Consider the following 24,490-nt stretch of genomic DNA (forward strand, 5'->3'; position numbering starts at 1 on the left):
TAATACACTGATATACATTCCATTAAACAATACTAAATACTAGATCACCTACACATCAGTGAAGTTGAGGGTTTTTTCCATGCAAAAAGTTACATTTAGATATTTAGCAATATGACTTTGTCAGCTTTCTAATTTAATGTATTGAAGGCAAAGATATTTAACACATAGTGAGAACTGCTACTATTTATCTCTCAATATTGTCTGTAAAAAACGTGGTAAAAGTGATTCTTTCAGTGAGACAACAGAGCAAGCTTCTACAGTTGCACTACGTTTTGATAACAGTTAAATATTATTTTGATAACATATATTTCAATGTTGATGAACTTCATACTGTTCATTCATAATCTGATTGTCTTTGTAGCTCATTGTTGAAATAAAAAAACAACATTACAATTACAAAATAATTATATCTACAGCCCCTAAACACACAAACACACCGCTTTCATAAATAACACACTTGTTCTGCAATAATATGTTTTCTGTCATTTTTGTTAGGAAAGGACATGCCTGAAAGACACGATATTTTCTCCTTCTCTGAGGGTCAAGAAGAACATCCAAGAGGAACATTAAAAGCTGATGTTATGAGATTTTAAGACCAGTACAGGAAGTTTACTAAGAAACTACTTTTATTGTGAAAACAGTCAGCTGATCGAATGCAGCTATTTCCACATCTACACTCCATCAGCTGATTATTTCTATTTGCCTCACTTTATGAGCTTCACAACATGTACCTTGTTTTGCAACGTTACAAATAAATGGGGCCAATCTTCAGTCAGATGTGAATGTGTAATCTAACATTTTCAGTAAGAATAATGGACAAAAGGAGTGCAAATACAAATACAATTGATTGAAATGTGAACCAAAAGCACATATGGACAGAAGGTGTAAACCTATTAAATGTATAAGTAAACACATTTAGTCAAATAAAGTGACCGACTAGGCCTGTGCAGTTGGTATCAGCTTTGCCCAGCATGGGCTCCTTCATCAGCCCTGGTCCTCCTCGCAGAGGAAAGACCCTCAGTCCTCCTCGCAGAGGAAAGACCCTCAGTCCTCCTCGCAGAGGAAAGACCCTCAGTCCTCTCCAAACCAACAGACAGGACGTCCATCACACGGAGGTTTCTCCCTGAAATCTCTGCTGCTCTCTGGACACCATGCTGTCTCAATCCGTCCACACTGAATATGAGATTGGGAAAATAAAAATAATAAATGCTTTAGACAATAAGAAACATAAAGTTGACTGTTGAGTTGCTCAGTTTTTTTAGATTGTCAATACTATTACTGTATAACTAATATCTCAGGTTAAGAGGCACATTCAAATAAAGATTGGTCTTTAAATACATTTTATCTTTTGAATTGTTTGTCTAAAGTCAAGGATCTAGAACTGGTACTTAGTTTTAATGATAGTCTGGTTATTATGCTGTTTGGAGGAGGCCTCACAGGTAAGAGCACTAACTAGCTACCATCACCGTACCTTAGCTTGACTTAAATGTATTAAACGTATAGTTAAGTGATATCAAAATATAAAGAACTAATGTCATGCAAACATTAATATTTGCTTGATTCCAGTGTTGAATTTAGCACAATTGCATACAAACGTTAAGGGGTTTTAAGATTCTGAAGTATTATGCTAAAAACTCAATAACTTAGATTATTATTTATAGTTTTGCTGTATAGTTTCATGTCCGCTTACCTTAGAAACGTAAAATGCGACGGCAGCGTGCAGATGGGGAGCATGCATAGACTATATATAAAGGGAGCATGTTAGCTTAGCTTGGTAGCTTCAGCTAGCTCTGGAACTTCCAGCTCGGTGGCAGCAGGTCCCGCCTCGGCTCCGCCTCTTTGCCCTTATTTGGAGCAGGCTGGAGAAGGCGGGAGTTGAACTCTGACGTCACTGTCGAGCCGTTAGTGGCCGACTCCGCCTACTAAGGGCTTCACGGCAACTCTGCAGAATCCTATGGGTGACGTCACGGACCCTACGTCCATTTATATATACAGTCTATGGTTACAACCCAACCCTGTGTAAGGGTGAGTGCAAACATTTTCGTTAAGACTAGTACTTGAGTGCAACGGAGGTTGAAGCTCCTGTGGCGGAGTCTTCCAGAGCCTGAAGGCGAGCATCGATAGCTATCATGGAGCTAGCCAGGGATTGCAGGGAGCCGGCCGCGCTACTCTCCACAAGGGGTGTGACACTCCCTGCCTGGCGAGCCTGAGAAGGGGTGGATTTTTGGAGGGGGACGGGATCCTGGAGGGCTCGACTTCCTGCCCTTTTTTACCTCCGCGGCTGCGGCCTCGTCCTGCTCTCTGGGGAGCTGACTGGAGCTGCTGCCCCGGACTGGGGAGCTACTCTGGAGACCTGGTCCGAGAGCTCTCGCCGCTGAGAGAGAGTGAGGCCTGGGGCTGTGGGAAAGCCCTGCTGCAGGAGCAGGGCGATGAGGAAGTCTTCCTCTGTTGATAAGCCGCTGTGGGGAGCCGAACCGGGATCGGAGACTTCCAGAGAAGGTTCGTGTTCCGAATTGTCCGAGTTGGACATCTTGAGCTAGTTGTTTCTTACGGGTTTTCTCACGAGAAGGAGTATTGTATTGCAACCACCATTGCGTGTGATCATCTGCAATGACAACTGACAGGGAGGAAGAGCAGGTATTTAAGGAATTTAGCATGTGCAGCGATTGGCTGCTGAGGGGTGACGCCCTCGTATTTAATGAGGGGGGAAGGGAGCCATAGAGTGACGTGTAAGTGACTCGTGTTAGTTCTTCCTTATTGAACTTGCGCTAAAGCTTTCATTTAGCAATCGAGAGAAACTGTGACAAGCTGTTACATTTGCAAATAAGGCTCTTACGTAATTTAACAACAGAGTGATATAAGTAGCTTATGATAGTCGAGACGCAAACTAATTGAAAATATATAATTAGAGGAAAAGAGATACAGAAAAGTAATGGAACAAATTATATTAACATAGATAAATCAGTTCAGGTTTAAAGGTTCAAAGAATGATTTTGTAACAGCAAATAAAAGACAATTATAACCCAGTTAAGGTTCAGGGATGCCAGTATTCAATCAACACTTTACTTACAGTAATTGTGAAAGGTTCATCTGTGTCAGCTCTTTAACTGTGAAGGATGTAGAACACATGTGTCACAATAAGTACAGTGGGAGGGAGACATTATGAAATATAATCCATGACATGAGACAGGGCAGAATGGAGGCTTTTAATATGCAAATGTTAATATAACCACATGACTAATGTCTGTTTAATGCTTGAATAAATACAATCAAAAGAATAACAAAATAAATTAGGATAAATAAATAATGTTAAATAATTGTTCAGAAATATATCAACTAAAATGGGATATTACGTATGTACATTGTTTATTTATTTCTGACAAAGGGCTGCTCTCCATCCAGCTCTCCAAGCTGAAAACATTTGGCAACAGAGCCTTCAGTGTCGCAGCCCCCACCCTCTGGAATTCTCTCCCCTCTGCAATCAGGAATGCAGACACTCTGGACATCTTCAAAAAACACCTCAAACACCATCTGTTCACTCAGGCCTTTGGCCTCAACTAATATACAGTACTCAGCAACCTGTTCCTGTTTTGTTTTCTTCAGCCTATGTATCTGTATGATTATTATTACTTTTTGTTGTATTACTTCCCATTGTAAAGCATCCTTGGGTTTCGTGAAAGGCACTATATAAATTGAAATTATTATTATTATTATTATTATTATTATATTTGACTCATTCACAACATTTCTGTATTTATATATTCATTCTTGTATTATTTTTTGATATAATAATAAATATAGCATTTATTTATATGTGTGTATATATAGGTACCCCTCAACAAAAACACGCCTGTTTATTATCAAGGTTTTAAAATGTGTTCAACACACTTACAGGTACACAGACATATCACTAATTCTGTCATCAGTAACTTCATGACATGAAGTAAAGGTATTTTGTTAAGAAAACAAGGAAGTGGCCGTGCTGTTGTGTGGATTTTGATGCGCTTCTATTTGCACTTCTATGGCTTCTGTGTCAACCAAATCTACACATTCATTCTGGCTTTCTGCATTTTATCAAGAAATGTTTTTAAAGTAATTTCACACATGGCACGTCACTCCATGAGATCCTCGGCAACACAAACACTAAGCATTAAGGATTAACCCTTTAACTGCCAGCACCACCATTTGGTAGAGCACATTTTGTGTCTTGATATCTTGTTTAAAAAAAAAAAAAAGTTGAACTCCATCTGATTCAGCGAGCTCTACCCTTTGGTTGACATGTTATGCACAAAACAACCTCTAGATGTCACTGTGGTTCGAACAGAAAGCCCTTCAGCTAGCTTCTTCTGAGAAAGTTAGCATGCTAAAAATCACTGCTGAAGAAATCACTTTTTTTGGTCAACTTTTGTAAGGTAACCATATCCTTTTTGACATATTTTAGTGGCATAATTAGATAACTTGATGCACAAAAAAAGTTTTAACAAGTGTGTAATATGCTCAACCAATCGGTCGAATTGGCCTTTTATGGTAAACTAGCAATATGACTTTTTCAAAGTTTCAGAGATGTTTTCCAATAAAATATGGTAAATAAATGGCTAGATTCATGGTAATATTACTAAATCTATTACTGCCTTATGAGTCTCAGAGTGAAAGAGTGATAATAATTTATATAGCACCTTTCATGCATGGCATTCAGCCCAAAGTTGCACACAGATGAGCAAGTTAGGCCAACACAGGATATAGACATTTGCTGTTAGGCCAGTGGTTTCCTGTTAGGCCAATTCAGCATCTACAGTAAGATGAGCAAGTCATCTTTTTTTTTATCATGAAAAACACTTTACATTACTTTTTTCCATTTCTTTTTTTTACAATTATAATTTATTATCTTTTATGAATATATCTGGTTGTATATATTGCTCATTTTCCATAAAAGAAACAAATATATTTGAGTTTTATTTAAGTTTGATGCGTACAAATACTGTACTGTATATGATGATTGTTGAAAATGTACTTTTACCAGGCCAGCTCGACCAGTTGGTAGAGGCTCATAAAAACAAAACTGTGTGGTCAGTCAAAAAATATATAATTGTTTGTGCTTATTTGTGGCCCATTTGATAAGAAAATGCAAAAAAATAATTTTTCCATAGCTTTTTTCTTGGTCCGGCAGTTAAAGGGTTAAAGTTGGCAAGATAATAAAAAAACACACATGTCTGTCATTATTAGAGCATCATGATAAGCGGGTAGTGTTTCGCTTACATTTCCTTTTCTCTTCAAGGTTTTGTCCTGTTGAATAGCAGTGATTTAAGTTAATAGAGATTGTTTTGTTTGTTGCTGATTCGTCACATCAGTCGTTTTTCTCTCTATTTCCAGGCTTGGCTGATTTACCTCTGACTGTGTTTGTGATTCTATTTTGTTGATTGCTTTCTGTGACCTTTGATAAACGGCAATTTCCGCCTGATTACAGCAGCCTATTTACTCTAGACTCTGTGGAATGTCAATCAATCCATCATTCAATCCATCAATCAAATCTAAATTGTATAGCTCAATTTAACACATTTACTCAAGGGGCCTTTTAACTCTGTTCAACATCCTCTGTCCGAAGATCATTGCAGCAAAGAAATACAAGTCCCTAAAATACATTTGGGAAATACTCTGGGGAAAATGGAATACAACTCAGAGAGAGCAACAGAGAAGGGGAACAGACGGGATGATTTCATGTGAATATAAAAATGCATGTATATACAGTATACTGAAGTGCTCAAAACCCTCCAAATTAAATTTCCACCAGTGCTTTTACTTCAGTATATAATCTGAGTGATTCTTCCATCTCTGCCTTTCTTAACCTCTTTCATATAATACATTACTTTTATATATCACTTTTCCTAATGCTCAAAGCGCTTAAATATAGTGATTAGTGGTGTAAAGTAACTAGGTACACTGAAGTACAATTTTGAGATACTTGTACTTCACTTTCAATTTTATCCCAGTCGATTTAGCGGTGAAAAATGTACTTTTACTCCACTACATTTATTTAATATTGTTAATTACTTTGCAGATTTGGAAAAGTGATATAATATGCAATATGATAAACACTTAAATAACATATTACACTTGGAGTAAATCCACATGCTACCCTGCAGCAAACAACGTTATTAAAACTAGCTGCACATTTACCAGCTTTGATGACACTTTAATGCATCAATAATTATAATCAAAACATATAATGTATACTTTTCTGAAATAGGCCAATAATAAGTACTTTTACTTTTGGTAAGTATATTTTGATGCCATTACTTTAGTACTTTTACTTGAATAACATTTGCAACGTACTTACTTGTAACTAAGTATTCCTACATTGTGGTACTTCTACGTTCACTTAGGTGCAAGATCAGAGTACTTCCTTCACCTCTCATAGTGACAGACCATGCTGCTAATGACAGCCTCCCCTAATTAATAATGAAGCACAGGTGTGTTGTGTCCGCACCTCTCCCTTCTCCTGCCGTTTGACGTTTACATTAAAACATAACGTGATTAAAGTAACAGAAGATTATCAAAAGCCACTCATATGTTGGCTTAAAATGAAGGTGCCAGAGGGTGAATTAATGAGCGATATTTTGAAGCGTTTAACGGGCGAGTCAGCCCTCCCTTGCTACAGCAACATAGTGAAGTATAAGAGAGGAAGGCAAGGAGTATACTTCGTGGCCGAGGAATTCGTTGAATCTGTGAAGAAACGAGAGCTGGTCAACGCCAAGGAACGACTGAGAGTGAGTGGAAGAGTGTGAAACGCAGGAAAATGTTTACTAATGTGTTTGACAGCAGGCTAACGTCAAGTGAGCAGTTGCTAACACGCACCGCTAGCTTAGACATGTAGCTACTTAGCTGTCGACGTCACAACCAACGTTACCTGTAATGGTAATTCACTTTTAAGAAGTACTCCGATGAGTGGCGTTAGGCTCTGAAATGGGCCATTGTGCAGAATGATATATTTTACTTTTTGTACTTTAAGGACGTTTTGATGCTAATACTTTTGCACTTTTACTGAAGTAACATTTTGGAATAAGGACTTTGACTTGTAATGGAGTATTTTAAGACCATAGTATTTGTACCAAAAGTAAAGGTCCATTTCAGAATAATATAAACTACAGAAGTATAATTGGCTAAGTATCAAGTATCAACAGTAAAAGTAGCCTACTCGGTATGGATTTTGTTTTTACAGTATTATACTATTATGGTTATTATATTATGTGTTATGTGTTGCAGTTGGTAAATGTCGATCAAATGTACATACATAACTAACACAAAGATGCAAAATTAGCTAAAAGACTCTTGTTCTTTACATGTCTGTGCCTAGTGGCCGGTTTGCTCATAAATTGTCCATGCATGTTCTTATTCATCACCATTGTTTTTGCTTTATTCAAGTATCATTAATGTGAAACTTCAGCCTCTCTTATGTGCAGATAAGGAACTTGAACACCATGTTTTCCCGCCTGAAGCGCATGGTGCCACTGATGCGACCAGACAGAAAGCCCAGTAAAGTGGACACACTCAAAGCTGCGACAGAATACATAAGATTGCTTCTTGCAGTTTTGCAGGACACCGACAGTGTAAGTGCTTTGTTCATCAGGACTCTATCAAATGACAAGTGTCCTCTGTTATTTTCAAAGGGCAGTATTGCCACTTATTTTGTATTGTTGATTAGTGTTATTTTCTATTTCTCAGAATACTGTCAGTGGGACTGATTTCCTCAAGAATGCAATCACTTATGGCCAGACTGATGTCTTGGGAAGTGATCTATGGCGAGTGGATGATGTGAGTGTTTGTTTTTCCACCTTGCTGTTATGACAGTTTGAAAATGTCTTCTTGTATCTGTGAAACACCTTCTAATTGGCTTTTTTATGTTATCTCCTGCACATAAGATTATGTCTCAGGTAAAAAGCTGACTTTGAGCTTTAAAGTAATAATTCAGATTGTTTTAAAGAAAGGTTGTTATCCATAATCAGTGTATTCTAAAGGAAAGGCCTACCAAAATAAATAAATAAATATTAGTTTAGGTGTACGTTATATTAACAGTATTTTCATCGCCTTACCATGCTGTCAGACAGCCATTTTTTTATGGAGAACTGACGCTGTTATCTATAGAGGCGAAGTCCTGCCCATCTACTTCCGACCCATCAAATCAAGTTTTATTTATATAGCACATTTATAAACGATTTTTGGTCGAGCCAAAGTGCTGTACATATAATAAAAATAGCCTACAGTAGAGACACTTTACAGCAAATACAACAACACAGATTGTTCAGAATATCAGTATGAGAAAAACGACACCCTCTGTCCTTAGACCCTCTGTCCTTAGACCCTCTGTCCTTAGACCCTCACATCGTACAAGGAAAAACTTCCAGAGAAAACCCACAGTTTAAGGGGAAAAAATGGGAGAAACCTCAGGGAGAGCAACAGAGGAGGGATCCCTCTCCCAGGACAGACAGACGTGCAATAGATGCCGTGTGTAAATCGAAGAGATAATACATTTTACAGCATATAGACCGAATGTTAGGAAATGCATGTGTCTGTAATAAGAAGATGAATCCACGAGGATGTCAGCTACAATCCTGTGGAAGCCATCAGGGAAGCAGCATGACGAGACCCAAGGCAGGACCGCAGAGACAGGTTCAGCCACGACCCGAACTCCACGACTTAATCCAGAACTCAGGATAGAGGATCCAAGACACAGGACTACAGCAAGAGGATCAGCCTCGACTCCGGATCCCGGCGTAGATATAGATACAAAACAAGAAAAAAGATTTGGCTGGGTTAATCGGAACAAGAGAATACACAGACACAGACAGAGAGGGGAAAGGTCATTGGATACAAGTTATTCTTGATAACCCTCTAGAAAGATCTCATGAACTTCCCCACTCAATCTATCAAGACCTGAGCAGTTCTATTAGATATAGGATAAGAAACAGAGATAGGGAGCATGGGACCTTATTTCGGAAAAAGTATGTATTGAAGTTTGAATTGTGCCACGAATTACACATATGATGTTTGTCAATCTTAAAAAATCATTTCCATGTCAAAAAGTTACAGTTTGTTGTAAAACTGTTGAAATATAAGACTATGAAAAATACGCAACTAGAAAGACTACAAATCCCAGAATCCCGGTCCCGCATGCTGGCTCTTACGGAACCGACTCACTCCCCTTGTGTGTATGCACAGCTCTCAATGTGCCCAGACTTGTAGTGATTTTCACCTCGTTTAATACTTTTCGCCTCATTCTGAAAGAAAGAAGTGAAATGTTTCAACGTGACGGCCGTCTTGGTGTGTGGTGCGAGACGGGAGATGTAGTTCATTGAGCGGTCTCACACAAAAAAGTGTTACTTCACAGTTTTACGACACATTTAAAAAAAATGTACTTGCAAAATTATATTTTAAATTGACAAACATCATATGTGTAATTCGTGGCACAATTCAAACGGGATCGAAAGATAATCTTTCTCTCTTCAATGCATACTTTTTCCGAAATAATGGAGGTCCCCCGGAAAGGGAGGGACTTCGCCTCTCTATGCTATCGCCACCAGACTCTACTGGAAAATAGAAGTAATTGTACCTTAGCAGAACATGAGTTGCTGGCCTACCTTTGCCTTGAGCAGTTATTTTGTTTGTGTTATTGTACGACTTCAGTGAATCCAAAAGTCACAAACTATGGGCCAGTAGGGCTGCAAGATTCAAGCCAAAAATAATCCTGTTTATTAATTTCTTGATTTCAGAAGGAAAAGTATTATTTTTGCACTTTCAATGTTGTCTTAACGGAGCACTGCTTGTACTTTCCTTTCATGTGTTCTTGATAATGTAAATCTAAATTATACTTACAATATGGTTTTCTCCTATAAAATATAAAAAAAATACTGTATCCAAAATACCTCCCTTAAATGCTGAAAGCTACAATATTGCAGTCGATCGTTTTAATTTAAATTTGGGAGACAAAAATCATGATTGAGAATAATTGTTAATGTCTCATTTAAAGGTAGGGTAGGTAATTCACTTCAGAAGCACTTGTTATATTCCATGGAATGCTCTTAACATCCTGATAGCAATGAATACATTAAATGCTTTGACAATAAATACATACAACATTTCATCTGTGGAAGCCGTGGCGCTGTAAAAAGCACGACCAATCATTTTAGCCGGCCCGGCTAAAGTAACTGGATGGCCTACCTGCCTGTCAGCCTTCCATCTGTGCACAAACTTATCTCGTGCCCTCATTGGTCATGTGCGCGTTTGTGTGTGTTGGAGGAGGGGCTCTGTAAGGAAGTCTGAAGGAAGGTACAGATTTTTTCCGGTTGTGTACTTTCAAATTCTAGCTCACTCGAGCTGGTTTCTGCATTTTTACCTATGATTCTTACCTACCCTACCTTTTTAATAAAAGTAAAAACAACAAAACTTCTGCTGTTCCAGTGAAATAAAAAACTGTGTTTTAGGTGTTTTGATATGGAGATTTGTCATGCTTTTATTGTTTTACTTATGAACAAATGTTTTGCCGTACAGTTCAATTAATTGTAATTTTTATGATTCCCTTTAAAGAAGATATTTTATAGTTTAAGGTCATTTTTAAAATATATGTTCTTTTCTTTCCTGACAGGAGCGAATGGAGGATGGGTTCAGCATGCTCCCAGAAGCAGTGACAGAGGACGGAGATATGACCAGACTGATGCTGCAGCACTGTGTGGTGCCTGGATACCAGTTCCTCATACAAGTGGCACCCGATCAGACTCTGGTAACTCGTTTTTCTTTCCTAATTATAAACTGTTGTTGTTGGTTAGTAGCGATGCTCCAATCGCAATTTTTTAAATATTTTTTCTGATTTTCAAAAGAGTCTGAAATGCAGAATTAGATTTGCTTTACTAAAAACTATAGTTGATGGTAACTACAAACATTTTTGAAACTTTTATTAAATGTACTCGTAGTAAAACATCATTACATAGCTTACATTTCCGTCAAAACTAAAGGATACTTTTCGGACCTTCTCAGACAGATTTCTAAATACTTGTTATCTCGAAAAATGCATTCCAACTGAAAATGAACTGTGTTTCCTAATTAACATGTTTTCCTTACCCAGAATAAATATGGTACAGCATATGTATATCACAACACGCTTGTTTCGGTTTTATTATTTTGAACTGGCTAATTATTGCAATGTGGGTTGTATGCGCACAGACATCCAACAAATCAGAAATGTGAGACTTGCTACGAGCCATTCACAAGAGGGACTTCACATCTGTCATGTTTTAATAATGTCTCACATTACACATTTCTCCCCTCTAGGGTTGAACACTTAATTAGGTTGTCGTCTTATTCGTCACACAGGTCTCTATCATGAGTGGGTCTGATGTGAAGTGTTAACAAGAACCTGGCATCAGGGATCTATTTATTCATTTAGAAAATCATGGAATATTACTCTGCTTCCATCTTAATCAAAAAAAGATTTGAATTACAATATAAATCTGTGGGTTGCTTCTGTTTAATGCAACCTATGATGAGAGTGCCTGGAGGTGGACACAAGCCACTAGGCTGTAAATCTTAAGCATATTTAATGCACAAATATGAGTTTCAGAGACTTTGTTTCTTGCAATCTAATGACTTTTGAAGAATAAAAATAACTAATAAGTTAATGAAAAGAGCATTTCTATGTTGCATAGTAATAATGTTAACCCTCAGGACAGAACACAGAATAAATTCCCCGTCTGGCGTAAACCTGCTTGGATCTGTGGCATAAACAAATATTTAACAGTTTTCTTTTAATGCATTTTCAGAGTCTGTGCAGACTGCTCTCTCACAAAATGCCAGATGTCACAAAATGCTTCAGTGCCTGAAGTGTGTGGGGGCGGGGTGCCAGTACTGCCTTATTTAGATATTAGCATGTGTGTCAGTTAGCCTTTATTACATAGAATAACGAGCAAAGCCCTTCTTAGTGTGCTCCAGGTTGAATTATACTGTGCTATTTTTAAATAGCAAAACAAATATCTATAAGTGGAGATGAAGCCCTTCAGAACCACACTACTCTTACACTACGCAAGTGAAAGAAAAATTGCTTGTTAAAAAATTTACATAGGAAATAAGAAGGAAATATATAAAATACTTCAGTTGTAATGCACACCCAGGGTTGTGATGAGGTGCTGATTGCTGGAAATAGAACCATGCGCATATATTTTATTAAGATTTGTTCATTTTGAGGAGGACAGGGGCCTACCTACACCATTCATAAATTATGAAAATATGCATTCCTGAGTAGAGTAATGACACTAAGCATAAGGCTACATGAATACAAATAAACTGCCACTTAAACGACGGCCACATCAAGGTTGCAAACTGGTGTATAAACAATAATGTATGTTTTCTTTTTTAAAGATTTTTGTTGGGCCACCAGTGCATTTAATCAAGTGACCACTATGAAAGTGTGAACCAGGGGATGGCAGGCTGCACATGGTCTCAGGCCAGATTAAAACCCGGGTCACTCACTTAATTAAATAGTGAAACTTTTTTTTTTAAACATAATACAGCCAACATTCATACTGTGTAGGAATACATACAGAATCCTTCAACAATAAGCAATCAGACACATTTATCATTCCCTTAAATGATCTGACTGGAACATACTTCAATTACCGCTGGCAATCAACACGAGGCATTTGATTGTCTGCAGTGTAGCCGTCACAACGAGGCATTCAGACCGTCCTCACAAGTACATCTTCATCTGATTGGTTAAATGAAGGATGAGAAGGGTGAGATCAAGATAAAACACAGTGTGTGTGTCCTCTCTCCAAGCTGTTTGTTCCATATAGCTATGTCTTTTTTTAAAACATGTTATCCCCTTCTTCTTTTACAACAGATGTCTCAACCCTAGAGCAGATGGCTTGGACAAATATTGGAAACCTGCCAGGTTGGATATGTTTAATACATTGATTAAACATCTGTATATAAGTATGTCTTCATTTAAAATGCAGATTGCTGCAAAATGTTGGAAAGCAGAAGTCTTAACACTCCAGGGTTAAAGGATTATTTTGAAATGCATGCAAACGTCGGACAGGTTATATCAGGCGTTATGATAAAAACATTAATTGGGATGGTAATTACATTACATTTAGCTGACGCTTTTATCCAAAGCGACTTACAATAAGTGCGTTCGACCAACAAAATACAAACTTGAGGAAAACAGAATCATATAAGTACATCAGGCTTCATAGAGCAAAAACATTTCAAGTGCTACTCAACTGGCTTTAGATAAGCCAGCCCTTTATTAGTATATAAGTGCTTTGTTAATAGTTCTATCGCTCGAAGTGGAGTCGAAAGAGATGAGTTTTCAGTCTGCGCCGGAAGGTGTGTAAGCTATCTGCTGTCCTGATGTCAATGGGGAGCTCATTCCACCATCTTGGAGCCAGGATAGCAAACCCACATGTTTTTGCTGATGGGAACTTGGGTCCCCTTTGCAGCGAGGGTGCAGCGAGCCGTTTGGTTGATGCGGAGTGCACGTGCTGGGGTGTACGGTTGAACCATGTCCTGGATGTAGGAAGGGCCAGAACCATTCGCAGCATGGTAAGCAAGTACCAGTGTCTTGAAGTGGATTCTAGCAGTTACCGGAAGCCAGTGAAGCGAGCGGAGGAGCGGTGTGGTGTGGGAGAATTTAGGAAGGTTGAAGACCAGACGAGCCGCTGCATTCTGGATGAGCTGCAGAGGTCGGATGGCACATGCAGGTAGACCAGCCAGGAGGGAGTTGCAGTAGTCTAGGTGTGAGATGACGAGAGCCTGGACCAGAAGCTGCGTCGCTTTCTGGGTCAGCTGGGGACGCATCCTCCTGATGTTGTAAAGCGTGTATCTGCAGCAGCGGGTTGTAGCAGCGATGTTTGCAGTGAAGGACAGGTTGTTGTCTAGGGTCACACCCAGATTCCTTGCAGTCTGAGTCGGGGAAACAACAGAGGTGCCGATGTTGATTGTTAGGTCAAGAGTGGGACAATATTTTCCCAGAAGGAAAAGCAGTTCAGTCTTGTCAAGGTTGAGCTTGAGGTGATGATCAGACATCCACTGAGAGATGTCAGCTAGACAAGCAGAGATGCGTGTGACGACCTGGGTCTCTGAGCGGGGAAAGGACAGAATGAATTGGGTGTCGTCAGCGTAGCAGTGGTATAAAAAACCATGCGGGCTAATGACTGATCCGAGCGAGTTTGTGTACAAGGAGAAGAGGAGGGGACCAAGAACAGAGCCCTGAGGGACCCCTGTAGTTAATTGACAAGGGTCGGACTCGGACCCTCTCCAAGTAACCCTGTAGGTGCGGTCTTTGAGGTATGAGGTGAGGAGGGAAAGTGCAGAGCCTGAAACTCCAAGTTTTTGGAGAGTGCGAAGGAGGATCTGATGATTCACCGTGTTGAATGCAGCAGACAGGTCCAAAAGGATGATGACAGAGGAGAGGGAGGCTGCTTTAGCAGTGTGCAGTTCCTCAGTGACAGCAAGGAGGGCAGTTTCTGTGGAGTGACCTGCCTTGAAACCAGACTGGTGTGGATCCAGAAGGTTGTTCTGATGGAGATAGCAGGAGAGTTGTTTAAAGACAGCACGTTCAAGTGTTTTAGACAGGAACGGGAGGAGAGAGACAGGCCTGTAGTTTATAACATCAGACGGGTTGAGAGTGGGTTTCTTTAGGAGAGGGTTTACTCTTGCCTCCTTGAGACTGTTTGGAAAGTGACCAGAAGTTAGAGAAGTGTTGATGAAATGGGAGAGAAACGGTAGATTATCAGGAGCGATAGTCTGAAGGAGGTTTGAAGGGATAGGGTCCAGAGGACAGGTGGTAGGGCGGGCAGAGGTAATGAGGGTAAGAACCTCACTTGGAGAGAGAGGGGAAAAGGAGGTCAGTGTGTTGGTGAAAGGAGGGTCTGGTGACCCAGCGGTGAGTCAGAAAAAGAAGAGCGAATATCATCAACCTTTTTTTCAAAGTGGTTAACAAAGTCGCTTGACAGAAGGGAGGAGGGGGAAGGGGCTTTGGGAGGGTCCAAGAGGGTGGAGAAGATGGAAAATAGTTTTTTGGATTGGAATAGGAAGATTGGATCTTATCTTGAAAGAAAGTGCTTTTTGAGAGATCGAAGCAGAGAAAGAGGAGAGGAGAGCCTGATAGGTTAGGAGGTCGTCACGGTGTTTGGATTTCCACCATTTCCGCTCTGCTGCCCTAAGGACGGTTCTATTAGCACGCAGTGCATCATTTAGCCAGGGAGCAGGAGGGGACTGACGAGCCTGCCGAGATGTGAGAGGACAGAGAGAGTCCAGAGAGGATGAGAGAGTAGAGAGGAGAGTTTCTACAGCAGAGTTTGGATGTCGTAGTTGGAACGAGTCCGAGGAAGGGAGGGCTGAGAGCACCGATGAGGCAAAGGTAGAGGGGGAGAGGGAACGAAGGTTACGGCGGACAAGTGCAGGATGAGAAGAGATTAGTTTGTTATGTTTGGAAAGGGGTAGAGAGAATGAAATGAAGAAGTGATCGGATGTGTGGAGCGGGTTTACAGAGAGGTTAGAAGTAGTACAGTTCCTTGAGAATATGAGATCAAGGACACTTTATGAGCTGGTGGGGAAGGAGACAGTGAGAAAGCAAAGACGGTTAACAGAGATGTTAGTTCGTCTATCTTCCCTGTCTGGAGGTTGAAGTCTCCGAGAAGTACAGCGGGAGGGCCAGTTTCAGGGATGAGTGAGAGGAGATTATCTAATTCCTCCAAGAAGTCCCCCAAGGCGCCTGGTGGACGGTAGAGAACAACAATGGTTAATTGTATAGGATGGGTTACTGTGACGGCATGGAATTCAAAGGTGGAAGGAGTGAAGTTAGGTAGCTTGAAGAGGGAAAAGCTCCATTTGGGAGAGAGCAGGAGACCAGTGCCACCTCCTCTGCCAGTTGGTCTGGGTGTATGGGAGAAGGAATATGCAGTGGAGAGAGCTGCTGGGGTGGATGTGTTGGATGGAGTAATCCAGGTCTCAGTGAGAGCAAGGAAATCCAGGGTTTGCAGGGAGGCGTAGCCAGAGATGAAGTCAGCCTTAGGAACAGCTGACTGGCAGTTCCACAGGCCGCCTGAAACTAGATGTTGGATCTCAGTGGAGCATGTGGGATAGACGAGAGCAGGCCGGTTATATCGATTACGAGATACACGGGGCCAGTGATAATTGCGAGAAGACACATAAACAGGAATGGAGAAAATACACATGATTATAGCATGAGGGGCTAAACAACCAAATAAAATAAAACACCAGCGATACTTTAGCTCAATCAAAGTAGGATTTGCCTCCTCTTTGCCTCCCTCGTGACTCCCGCAGGACTCCAATGTCTTTGTCAGTCTTACTCCCGCAGGACTCCAATGTCTTTGTCAGTCTTAGCCTGTCTGACGCTGAAGCTGACGCTCCAGGAAAGTGCTACCTAAAATGGACACCTGATTGATGAGTTCTCACAGCTGTGGGGCCACGTCCCTTTAATTAGTTCACTCTCTGCAGCTGGTGGCCCTCAAAAGGAAATCTAGACTGGCTCCCTCCTGACTTGTTATTGTCTTTTCAGTGGCCCAATGGTTTTACAATTACATTAAACCCTAAGTTATAAAGTTCTGAGTTTAACCCTTAATACAGTTACACCTACTCAATAAAGCTCTTAGTATTCTACAAATGTTTAAATCAAAGTTAACTCTAGCAGTCAGTTAGTTCAGTTTTAAGGTTTCAGTCAAATTACTTGTCCCAAGTTTCTGCCTGACAGATACTGTAGCGGTTTTGAGATTTAAAATCACAATTTCAGTCAGATCAACTTCAGAGCATTGATACAGAGTACACACACTGAAACAGAGAAGTCTAAAAACAGAATGTTACTCACACAATTCTAGAAGTCTCCAGTTGCTTTCCTGTCAAAATCGAGTTGCACACTGGTAATAGAAAAACATATGATCGTTGGTGTAATATTATACAAATGTCGCCCCCATGTGGACACAAACATTCTTTTAATTTAATTTCCAATTGACGGTACAAATAAGGGGTGTTCTCCAACAAAGGAAGACTAGGACAATTGGGTCAATTTGTTTATATAATTAACATAAATGAGTAGCCATTTACATCTTCTGTTTGCCAGGGATGTGCTCATACAAATCTTAGAAAACAAATCATTCAGCATGAATAAAACCTTTAAAAAAACACTCATTGACACAGAAGATATCTGTACATGTCACAGAGGAAATGAATGATGATTGCATTTAGCTGCATCAGTTTTAGGGTATTGCGCATGCAGGCTCACTGTCACAATTGAAAAGAGTAGAGTCATAGTTATGCGCCTTTTCTGCAAAAAGTAGTCAACATTTCTGCAGTGGAAAAAAAAGAAGCAGTGGGTTACATAAAGGATCATTTGTATACCAACAGCTCACCTTGAATCCAATTTTCTCCATGTTGTTATCCTATGTTTACCATGGAGAAACTGTATACAAACACAAAATAAAAACACATTGAAGTTAACACAGGGTACGTAATGTTCAAATGATCATATTGTAGGTGAAGTATTCCCTTCATTGCCTTAACAAACCTATGTTAAGCCCTGGTATCTTCCCACACTTGCAGGCCCCGCACACACAGATGTGTTCAGTTATTCTGGCTCATTAGACCTCTGCTCAAGTGTATGACTGGTCATTTAATGAGGTAACACTCTTGTAAACAGGATTACCCTTAATAACACATGGGCACAATAGAAAATTCATTATCCCAAAGATTTGACGTGTTACAGCGCCCTCTTCTGGTTAAATGTTTCAGGTAGCACCCAGCTTTCTTTATAAAAGTGCACTTAAAGGAGGGTCAGGGTGGAAGGGAATATTTCTGTTTTACTCCTAAGTGTCAAAGAATAATTCTTCCATACTCCTAAGATATTTAACCTTTCTGCCTGTTGACATTTACGACGAACCCTAAGTCTGTTATCTGTCTTAAGGAATGGGAAGTCTCAGCTATTGTTGACATTACCTGTTTTATGACCGGTCAACTCTCGGTCACAGAGCCAAAGAGTCAGATAAGTGATTCAGTGTCTCCAGGGCCCAGGAGTTCAAAACTTTTAATCTCAATCAGATCCGATCAGATTTTGAAATCCCATTTTTTGTGATCCAGGATCAGACAAGTCGGACAAATGTTGTCCCTGGAGTTCAAAGCAATTCAGGATAGGATCAGCCTGATCCAGATTACGATTTTTCAAGATGACTAGATCCTGAATATCAGTGCTTTAATCCTACCGAGCGCCATTTTGTGGACATGAAAAATAATACAAGGAAGACAAGAGGCCACATTGCAGAGACATCTATAATGTCTAATTATATTTTTAAATTTGAAAGGTGATGACAGATGATGGACTTTTTTTTTGTTGAAGATATTTTTTATTTAATCTAAATTACATTTGTGATTGACAATCTTTGTTGTGATACTTTTATGAGCATAAACATTTATGTCATCAACATTTGGTTGAAAAGAAAATAGGCCACCACAAACAAACATGAGCAAAAAATGGACAAATAAAATGTATTTCCCATGAAGGCTAAAAATGGTGTATTATTTCAGTTAACAAACTTTGCCATCTAATTTAAATTGAAACATATTTTATAATAAATTGTACAGTACATTTTGCTCTGGTAATCCACTGGAAATCCACCCCTCTGGTGGGATCAGGATAATCCAGTTTTTTGGGATCAAATTGATCCCAATCCTGTGTTGTCGGTTTGAACTACCCGTTTTGAAGATTTGATCCAGATTAAAGCTTGGATTGGATGTCCTAATCTGATTGGATATCAAAGTGATCCTAATCCTGTTTTTTGGTTTTGAACTCCCCAAAATCCAAATCAGATAGGGATTCAAAGTTTTGAACTCCTGGGCCCTGGTGTTCACGTATACCTTCCCCCAATATGTGGGTTGACTCTCAGTAAACTAGTTAAAGGGTCTACCAAGATGCGAGGCTGATCAGAATTTACATGACAACCCACCCGTGCAGTCAGAACCTTTTGCTGCTGTGACTTGTGATATGAATTCTCCGGCCGTATCCTTGTAATAAACCCCAGTGTTTGACATCAAAGCTCCAACTCTCCTCGTGTCTCTCTGAGTCCTGACTTTCCATTGCTGCAGAAGTTTCCCTTACACAGGGTGTGTTAAAAACATCTATTTCAATGCATTGTAGTGGAGAGGGGGGGGGGGGGACAGCCATTAGAGATTTACCTTTCAATCAACAGGTCACTGAATTTGATAATTGTGTTAACTGTTACATTTTTCAATAATTCTTGTTTTATTTTTTAGGGGGCTTACGAAGAAAGGATTATTCACGGAGAAAATACTATTTTATTTGTCGTATTTAATTTATATATTTTGTTTGATTAAATATGAATGTGTTTTTATTTCACAAACTGTATCCTTGGCAGCCCTAAAATAAAATGTAAAGACGGCTTCTGTTTTTAAAATTACTGTCTAAAAGGGTTGGTTGTTTTTTGTTAAGTTATTATATTCCGTCTAATGAAAAGCCACAATTAATGGTTACAAGGACTACTGTTATACATATTAAATTAAATGAAATGTCATCAAGTCCTTTAAAGGGAGACATTTGTACCAAGAAGACGGACGTTTTGTTACATTTCTGTATTTATATTATTTTTTTTGTCCATATAACTGAATGCTGTGGTTGCCAATGTTTCTCATTTCAGAGGTTTTCATTTGAGTTTTCCTTGCAAAACTACATGTACTACTCTTACTTAAAAAAGACAACTTGAATTTCAAAATGCTTGATAAATGATGTAATTAACGACTCATTGTAACGTGTTTTTATTTGGCACACATCTCCAGGTTAGTATCCTTTTTTAAATGTGCAGTGGTGGAAGAATAATGTAAAGAAGTAAAGCCATAACTGCTGAAAACCCTGCGTTCAAATGTCTGCACAGGTCAAAAAAGGTCACATCAAAATGACAAGTAATCAATATGTTGAAGGCAAGGCAAGTTTATTTATATAGCACCTTTCAACACAAGGCAATTCAAAGTGCTTTACAAAAAAATGAAAGACATTAAGAAAATGGCATTTAAAATCAGTCATTAAAAGAAAAGCTAATAAAATAAACATTAAAAGAAAAAATACATGGATAAAAGTTACAGTGCAGTCTAAGATATGAATTAAAAGCAGCGACAAAAAGAAAAGTCTTCAGCCTGGATTTAAAAGTAGTCAGAGTTGCAGCGGACCTGCAGGTTTCTGGGAGTTTGTTCCAGATATTTGGAGCATAATAACTGAACGCTGCTTCTCCATGTTTAGTTCTGACTCTGGGGACAGAAAGCTGACCAGTGCATTTAACTAATGGGGTTATTTTTACTGATCGATCCACTTTTAAACGGTGATTAATGGCCTATCTGTTAAAGGGTGATCAATCATTTATTGAAGTCTATTCCAGTGTTTGTCATGTCAAATCTGTATATTCTAGGAAGTAAAATAGTAAAAAGTGTCAGAAAATAGAAATACTCAATTAAAGTACAATTACTTAAACCTTTTACTTGTTGTGGACTGAGTACTCATACCTAGTACTTGTACAGTGTAGAAATACTCTGCAAGTGAACGTCATGATTTCAAAATTCTGCTCTAGTAAAAGAACAAAATTATTGGCGTAACAATTTAAGAGTTATTCTATACACTTTTATATTACTGTATTATATTTATTGAAATGTTCATAACTTAACAGCTGGAGCTTGTTGTACAGTAAATACTCCAGGGTAGGTTAACATTTCACTGAGGGAGCAAATAATTATATTTAACATCTACTAGTTTATGATAAATTATTTGTTGATTATATTGTGTATCATTATAATCCTAAGTGATTACTAAATACATGTAAGTAAGAGAAGTTAAAAGCACAATGTACTTAGTAGTGCACAAATAAGTTTAAGAAGTATCTTTAAATATAATGTACTAAGTTTCTGTCTGCTAAGAAGGCCTACTTAAATACATACAGCAAAAACCTAATGTATGTTCTAACGGTGTCCATGCTGTTCTCCATCAGAACAGCAGGGGGCGCCTGTATGTAGCTCATATATCTTGATCCTGGTTGCACTGGGCCCCGCCAACTAAACGTTTTAAGAGAAAGCATTAGACATCCACTTGGGCTTTGCGTGGTTTTTTCCCAACACAATAACTCCAAGTGCATTGCAAAGCTTGAATCTCACTGTGGGTGCATACAAGAGTGGGAGCCCTGTGTGTGCGTGTGTGCGCGTGCGTGCGCGCGTGTGTGTGACTGTGGACAGGCGTGGCAGTGGGCTGGTCCAGGCGCACCGAGCAATGAAAAACATCCTCCGACTTGGTACCAGCTGAGGCCCTGAAATAACCCCACAAAGGAACTTCGCTTTGGGCGTTATAATTGTAATTAACCACACATCTCTTTTCTTCCTGAGGTATACGGCTTCGGGGCCGTGGGTGAGCCGCGCGCTTAGAGAACACGCGCTCCCGAGGATGCACTGAGGTGAGTAAACCTGCTAACATCAGTGTTAGTGTAACAGCATGGTTAAATGGCTGGGCGTATGTTCTCCCTGCAGCGTGCATGAGCCGTGTGTACGCCGATCATCAGACACCATACTGCCCGGTGCTGTTGTCAGACATACGGTGCATCTGCTGTCTTTTATTCCTTATAATGTGCTAGTGATTAAGATCGCGTATTCTGCAGCTCTCCGCATTGTTGTTGCTTTCTTCTCTTCATTGCGCTCTGCACACGAAGGCCCGTGACTAACGCAAGGTCTCATCTGTGCAGTTGTGTCATGTATTGTGTGATGTAGCCATGCAGCCTCTACTCTTGCTTATTACCGTGCCAGCGATGTCGTTTTTTGTTCATTTTTGTACAACAGTTCTGGGTGGATATGCAGGCCATGATTAAGTGCATTGCTCTTGCTTCTATTGGAATTATATATTTTTTAAGATGTATATTTGCTCGGTTATTTAGAGAGAAAGGGTTGAGTCGTCGCTGCTGCATTTATTTTTTTAGCTGGTGGCCATTAAGCGGATGCTGATGCTGATGCTGCAGCGCGTGCGGATGTTGCTAAGCAGCCATGCATGATGGGCAGCTAGCTGGTGTGGAGGATGCTAACAAACATGCAGCTATACACGATATCTGCATGCACGGTGAAATATGAAGCTGTAAAAGCACAATATGGAGCCCTGCTTGCACTCACGTGACTCTATGATCGATATAAACCTACCCCCCCTCCCTATACAGATATTAATCTCCATCAGCACAATGATGATGGGTTCATTTGAGCTACAGCTGTATAGAAGTCATTAGTGGGTTTAAATGTATATTATTAAACTGTATCATATCTAATTTCAGGTGATTCATTTTTTGAATAGTGACTCTCATATATCGAGTCTTTTAATTTACTAGGGCTGCAACTAATGAATATTTGTAACGATCAATCGGCTGATTAATTTCTAGGTTGATCATTTAGTTTGTAACATTTCAGAGGATAGTAAACAAACAAAAAAAGGTTCATCCCAGTTTCTCCAAATCTTTAAATGTCTGGTTTTTAGTCATTCGGAAACTCAAATATATTATTTGAGCAAAATGTCTATTTGAGGCTTCAAACCTGAATTTCCAATTAGCAAAATATTTTCCAATTATTTTTTGGGTTGATCGATTAATAGATAAGTTGACTTATTAATGAAAGCTCTACCAAAATGAAGATCCTGTGATAATACAGTGCTTTTCCAAATAAATAATGTTTTGTTTTTTTGTTGAAAATGGACTAGCAACGATAAGTCGACTTAGAAAAACTAATCAGCAACTATTTGGATAATTGATCGATTATTGAAGTAGTTTCTCGTGCAGTAATGTCAGAAAATGTTGTTTTCAGCCTCTCAAATTTGAACACTGCTGCTTTTTTAAATTGTATATCTTATTAAGGTAATATCTTTTGGTTTTTGACTGACAAACAAGACATTTAAAAACTTCACTTTGGACTTTGACACTAATATTGACATGTTTCACTAGTTTGCGACATTTCATAGACCAAAACATGTCTAAACATATTTTTCATTGGATTATAACATGTACAAATAAAGAGGTAAACATGATTTTAGTTTAGAAAGCAACAATATTTATTAATATTTATCTTACTCAGTCAGAGATACTGCTTTATTATAACACTGGTTTACAGGTTAGGAACCACTTAGCAGACATTATAAAATAAACCTGAAAGCGAACCCAAAGAAAAATCAATCAAAGCTTCTTAGTGATTATCCAGCCGCCTCTCTGCAGCTGGAAGTCAAGGGCACAGAGGTCCTAAAACCACTCTCTAGTGGCCACGTTTAATGATGTATTGATTGTCAAAATAGTTGTAATACCTCCCTGTTGATTATCAATGATTCGACTAATGGTTGCAGCGCTGCTGACTGTTTAATCTAAAGTGTTTACTTTTCAAAAGGATTGTTTTATTTGATCAGTTTTTAATGTATTTTTTGAGTAATCACAAATCAGATCTTCATATCTTTATCCAAATGTGTCGAGATGGGTTTCTAACAGAAATGCATTGCGTTGCATGATTACCTGAACATATCAAATATTTGGTTTTGCCAATCTTGCAGATTAGTATATATTCAAATCTGAACAAATTACAGGAATCCTTACGAGGTCAACATCATTGTGTTGACGAATTGTTTATACAGTGCCATTGTGTTTCTTTCACAACCAAACCCTCCTTTTGTTCTAGTTGTTCTCTTGGTCCTCACTCAGCTTCAGGTTGTGGCTGGCAACCTGCTTTGATTTTTTGATAAACTCTGAAAAACAGGCTTGGGGCTTAACAGGTTAATGAAGATTAATCCTGGAAAATAAGAACCTTGCAAGTGTTTCCTTTCTCCTGATTTATGGCATTGCACGTGCTGTGATGCGACTACATGCACACAATGCGAGTCGTTACAATAAACTGTTCAGACTTTAAAGGTCCCATGTCATGCTTTTCCGGTTATTACCCGTCCCCTTGTGTGTTATGAAGGTTTTTCTGCATGTGAACGGTCTGCAGAATCACAAACCCTCAAAGTACACCCTGTAGCGAGTAAAACTCGAACACAGAAAAGTCCTGTCTATGCTGCTCCAGAACGCCTCGTTGGAGATTTCAATTTTTTTTTTTAATTTTGCAGATTAGTATATATTCAAATCTGAACAAATTACAGGAATCCTTACAGTATTACAGTGGATCTCAAACTTTTTTCAATAATGTACCCCCTTTGAAATTCAGCCAAGTACCCCCTGATCAGTGCAAAAACAATTTGTTAAGGAAAACATGCCTATACAAAGAGGTGTCTGAGTTATTAAAACAACAACCTTGTAACTGAGAAACACTTAAATGATACATTTCAAATTTTAACATCATGCAATAACAAAGACGACATTAGTTGCATTGAACTGATCTTTTTAATAAGTTGTAATTACAGTGTAGTGAAACATGGGCTTGAGCTTCACTGAGG

At 39.1% G+C, this 24,490-nt stretch overlaps 2 protein-coding genes across 6 annotated transcripts in view; both read left to right on the forward strand.

Moving 5' to 3' along the window:
- The first annotated feature begins 6,485 nt into the window (after window positions 1-6,485).
- figla (folliculogenesis specific bHLH transcription factor) lies at window positions 6,486-19,810 on the forward strand. The gene is made up of 6 exons (XM_034226940.1): window positions 6,486-6,764; window positions 7,458-7,604; window positions 7,720-7,809; window positions 10,637-10,771; window positions 12,884-12,934; window positions 19,309-19,810. Exons 1-5 carry the CDS (start codon window positions 6,579-6,581, stop codon window positions 12,896-12,898), a joined length of 573 nt encoding a protein of 190 aa, XP_034082831.1. The 5' UTR covers window positions 6,486-6,578; the 3' UTR covers window positions 12,899-12,934; window positions 19,309-19,810.
- A 1,334-nt stretch (window positions 19,811-21,144) lies between these two features.
- The window catches only part of add2 (adducin 2 (beta)), a 34,870-nt gene continuing 31,524 nt past the window's right edge, over window positions 21,145-24,490 (forward strand). For 3 of the 5 annotated variants that reach the window (XM_034226932.1, XM_034226936.1, XM_034226939.1), the window contains exon 1: window positions 21,145-21,500. The gene's annotated coding sequence lies outside the window, so the exon portion shown is untranslated. The remainder of the gene's footprint in view (window positions 21,501-24,490) is intronic. The other 2 variants (XM_034226938.1, XM_034226935.1) reach the window with 2 other exon arrangements.

Source organism: Gymnodraco acuticeps, unplaced genomic scaffold (assembly GCF_902827175.1).
Source record: "Gymnodraco acuticeps unplaced genomic scaffold, fGymAcu1.1, whole genome shotgun sequence".
In the NCBI taxonomy this organism is placed as follows: domain Eukaryota; kingdom Metazoa; phylum Chordata; class Actinopteri; order Perciformes; family Bathydraconidae; genus Gymnodraco; species Gymnodraco acuticeps.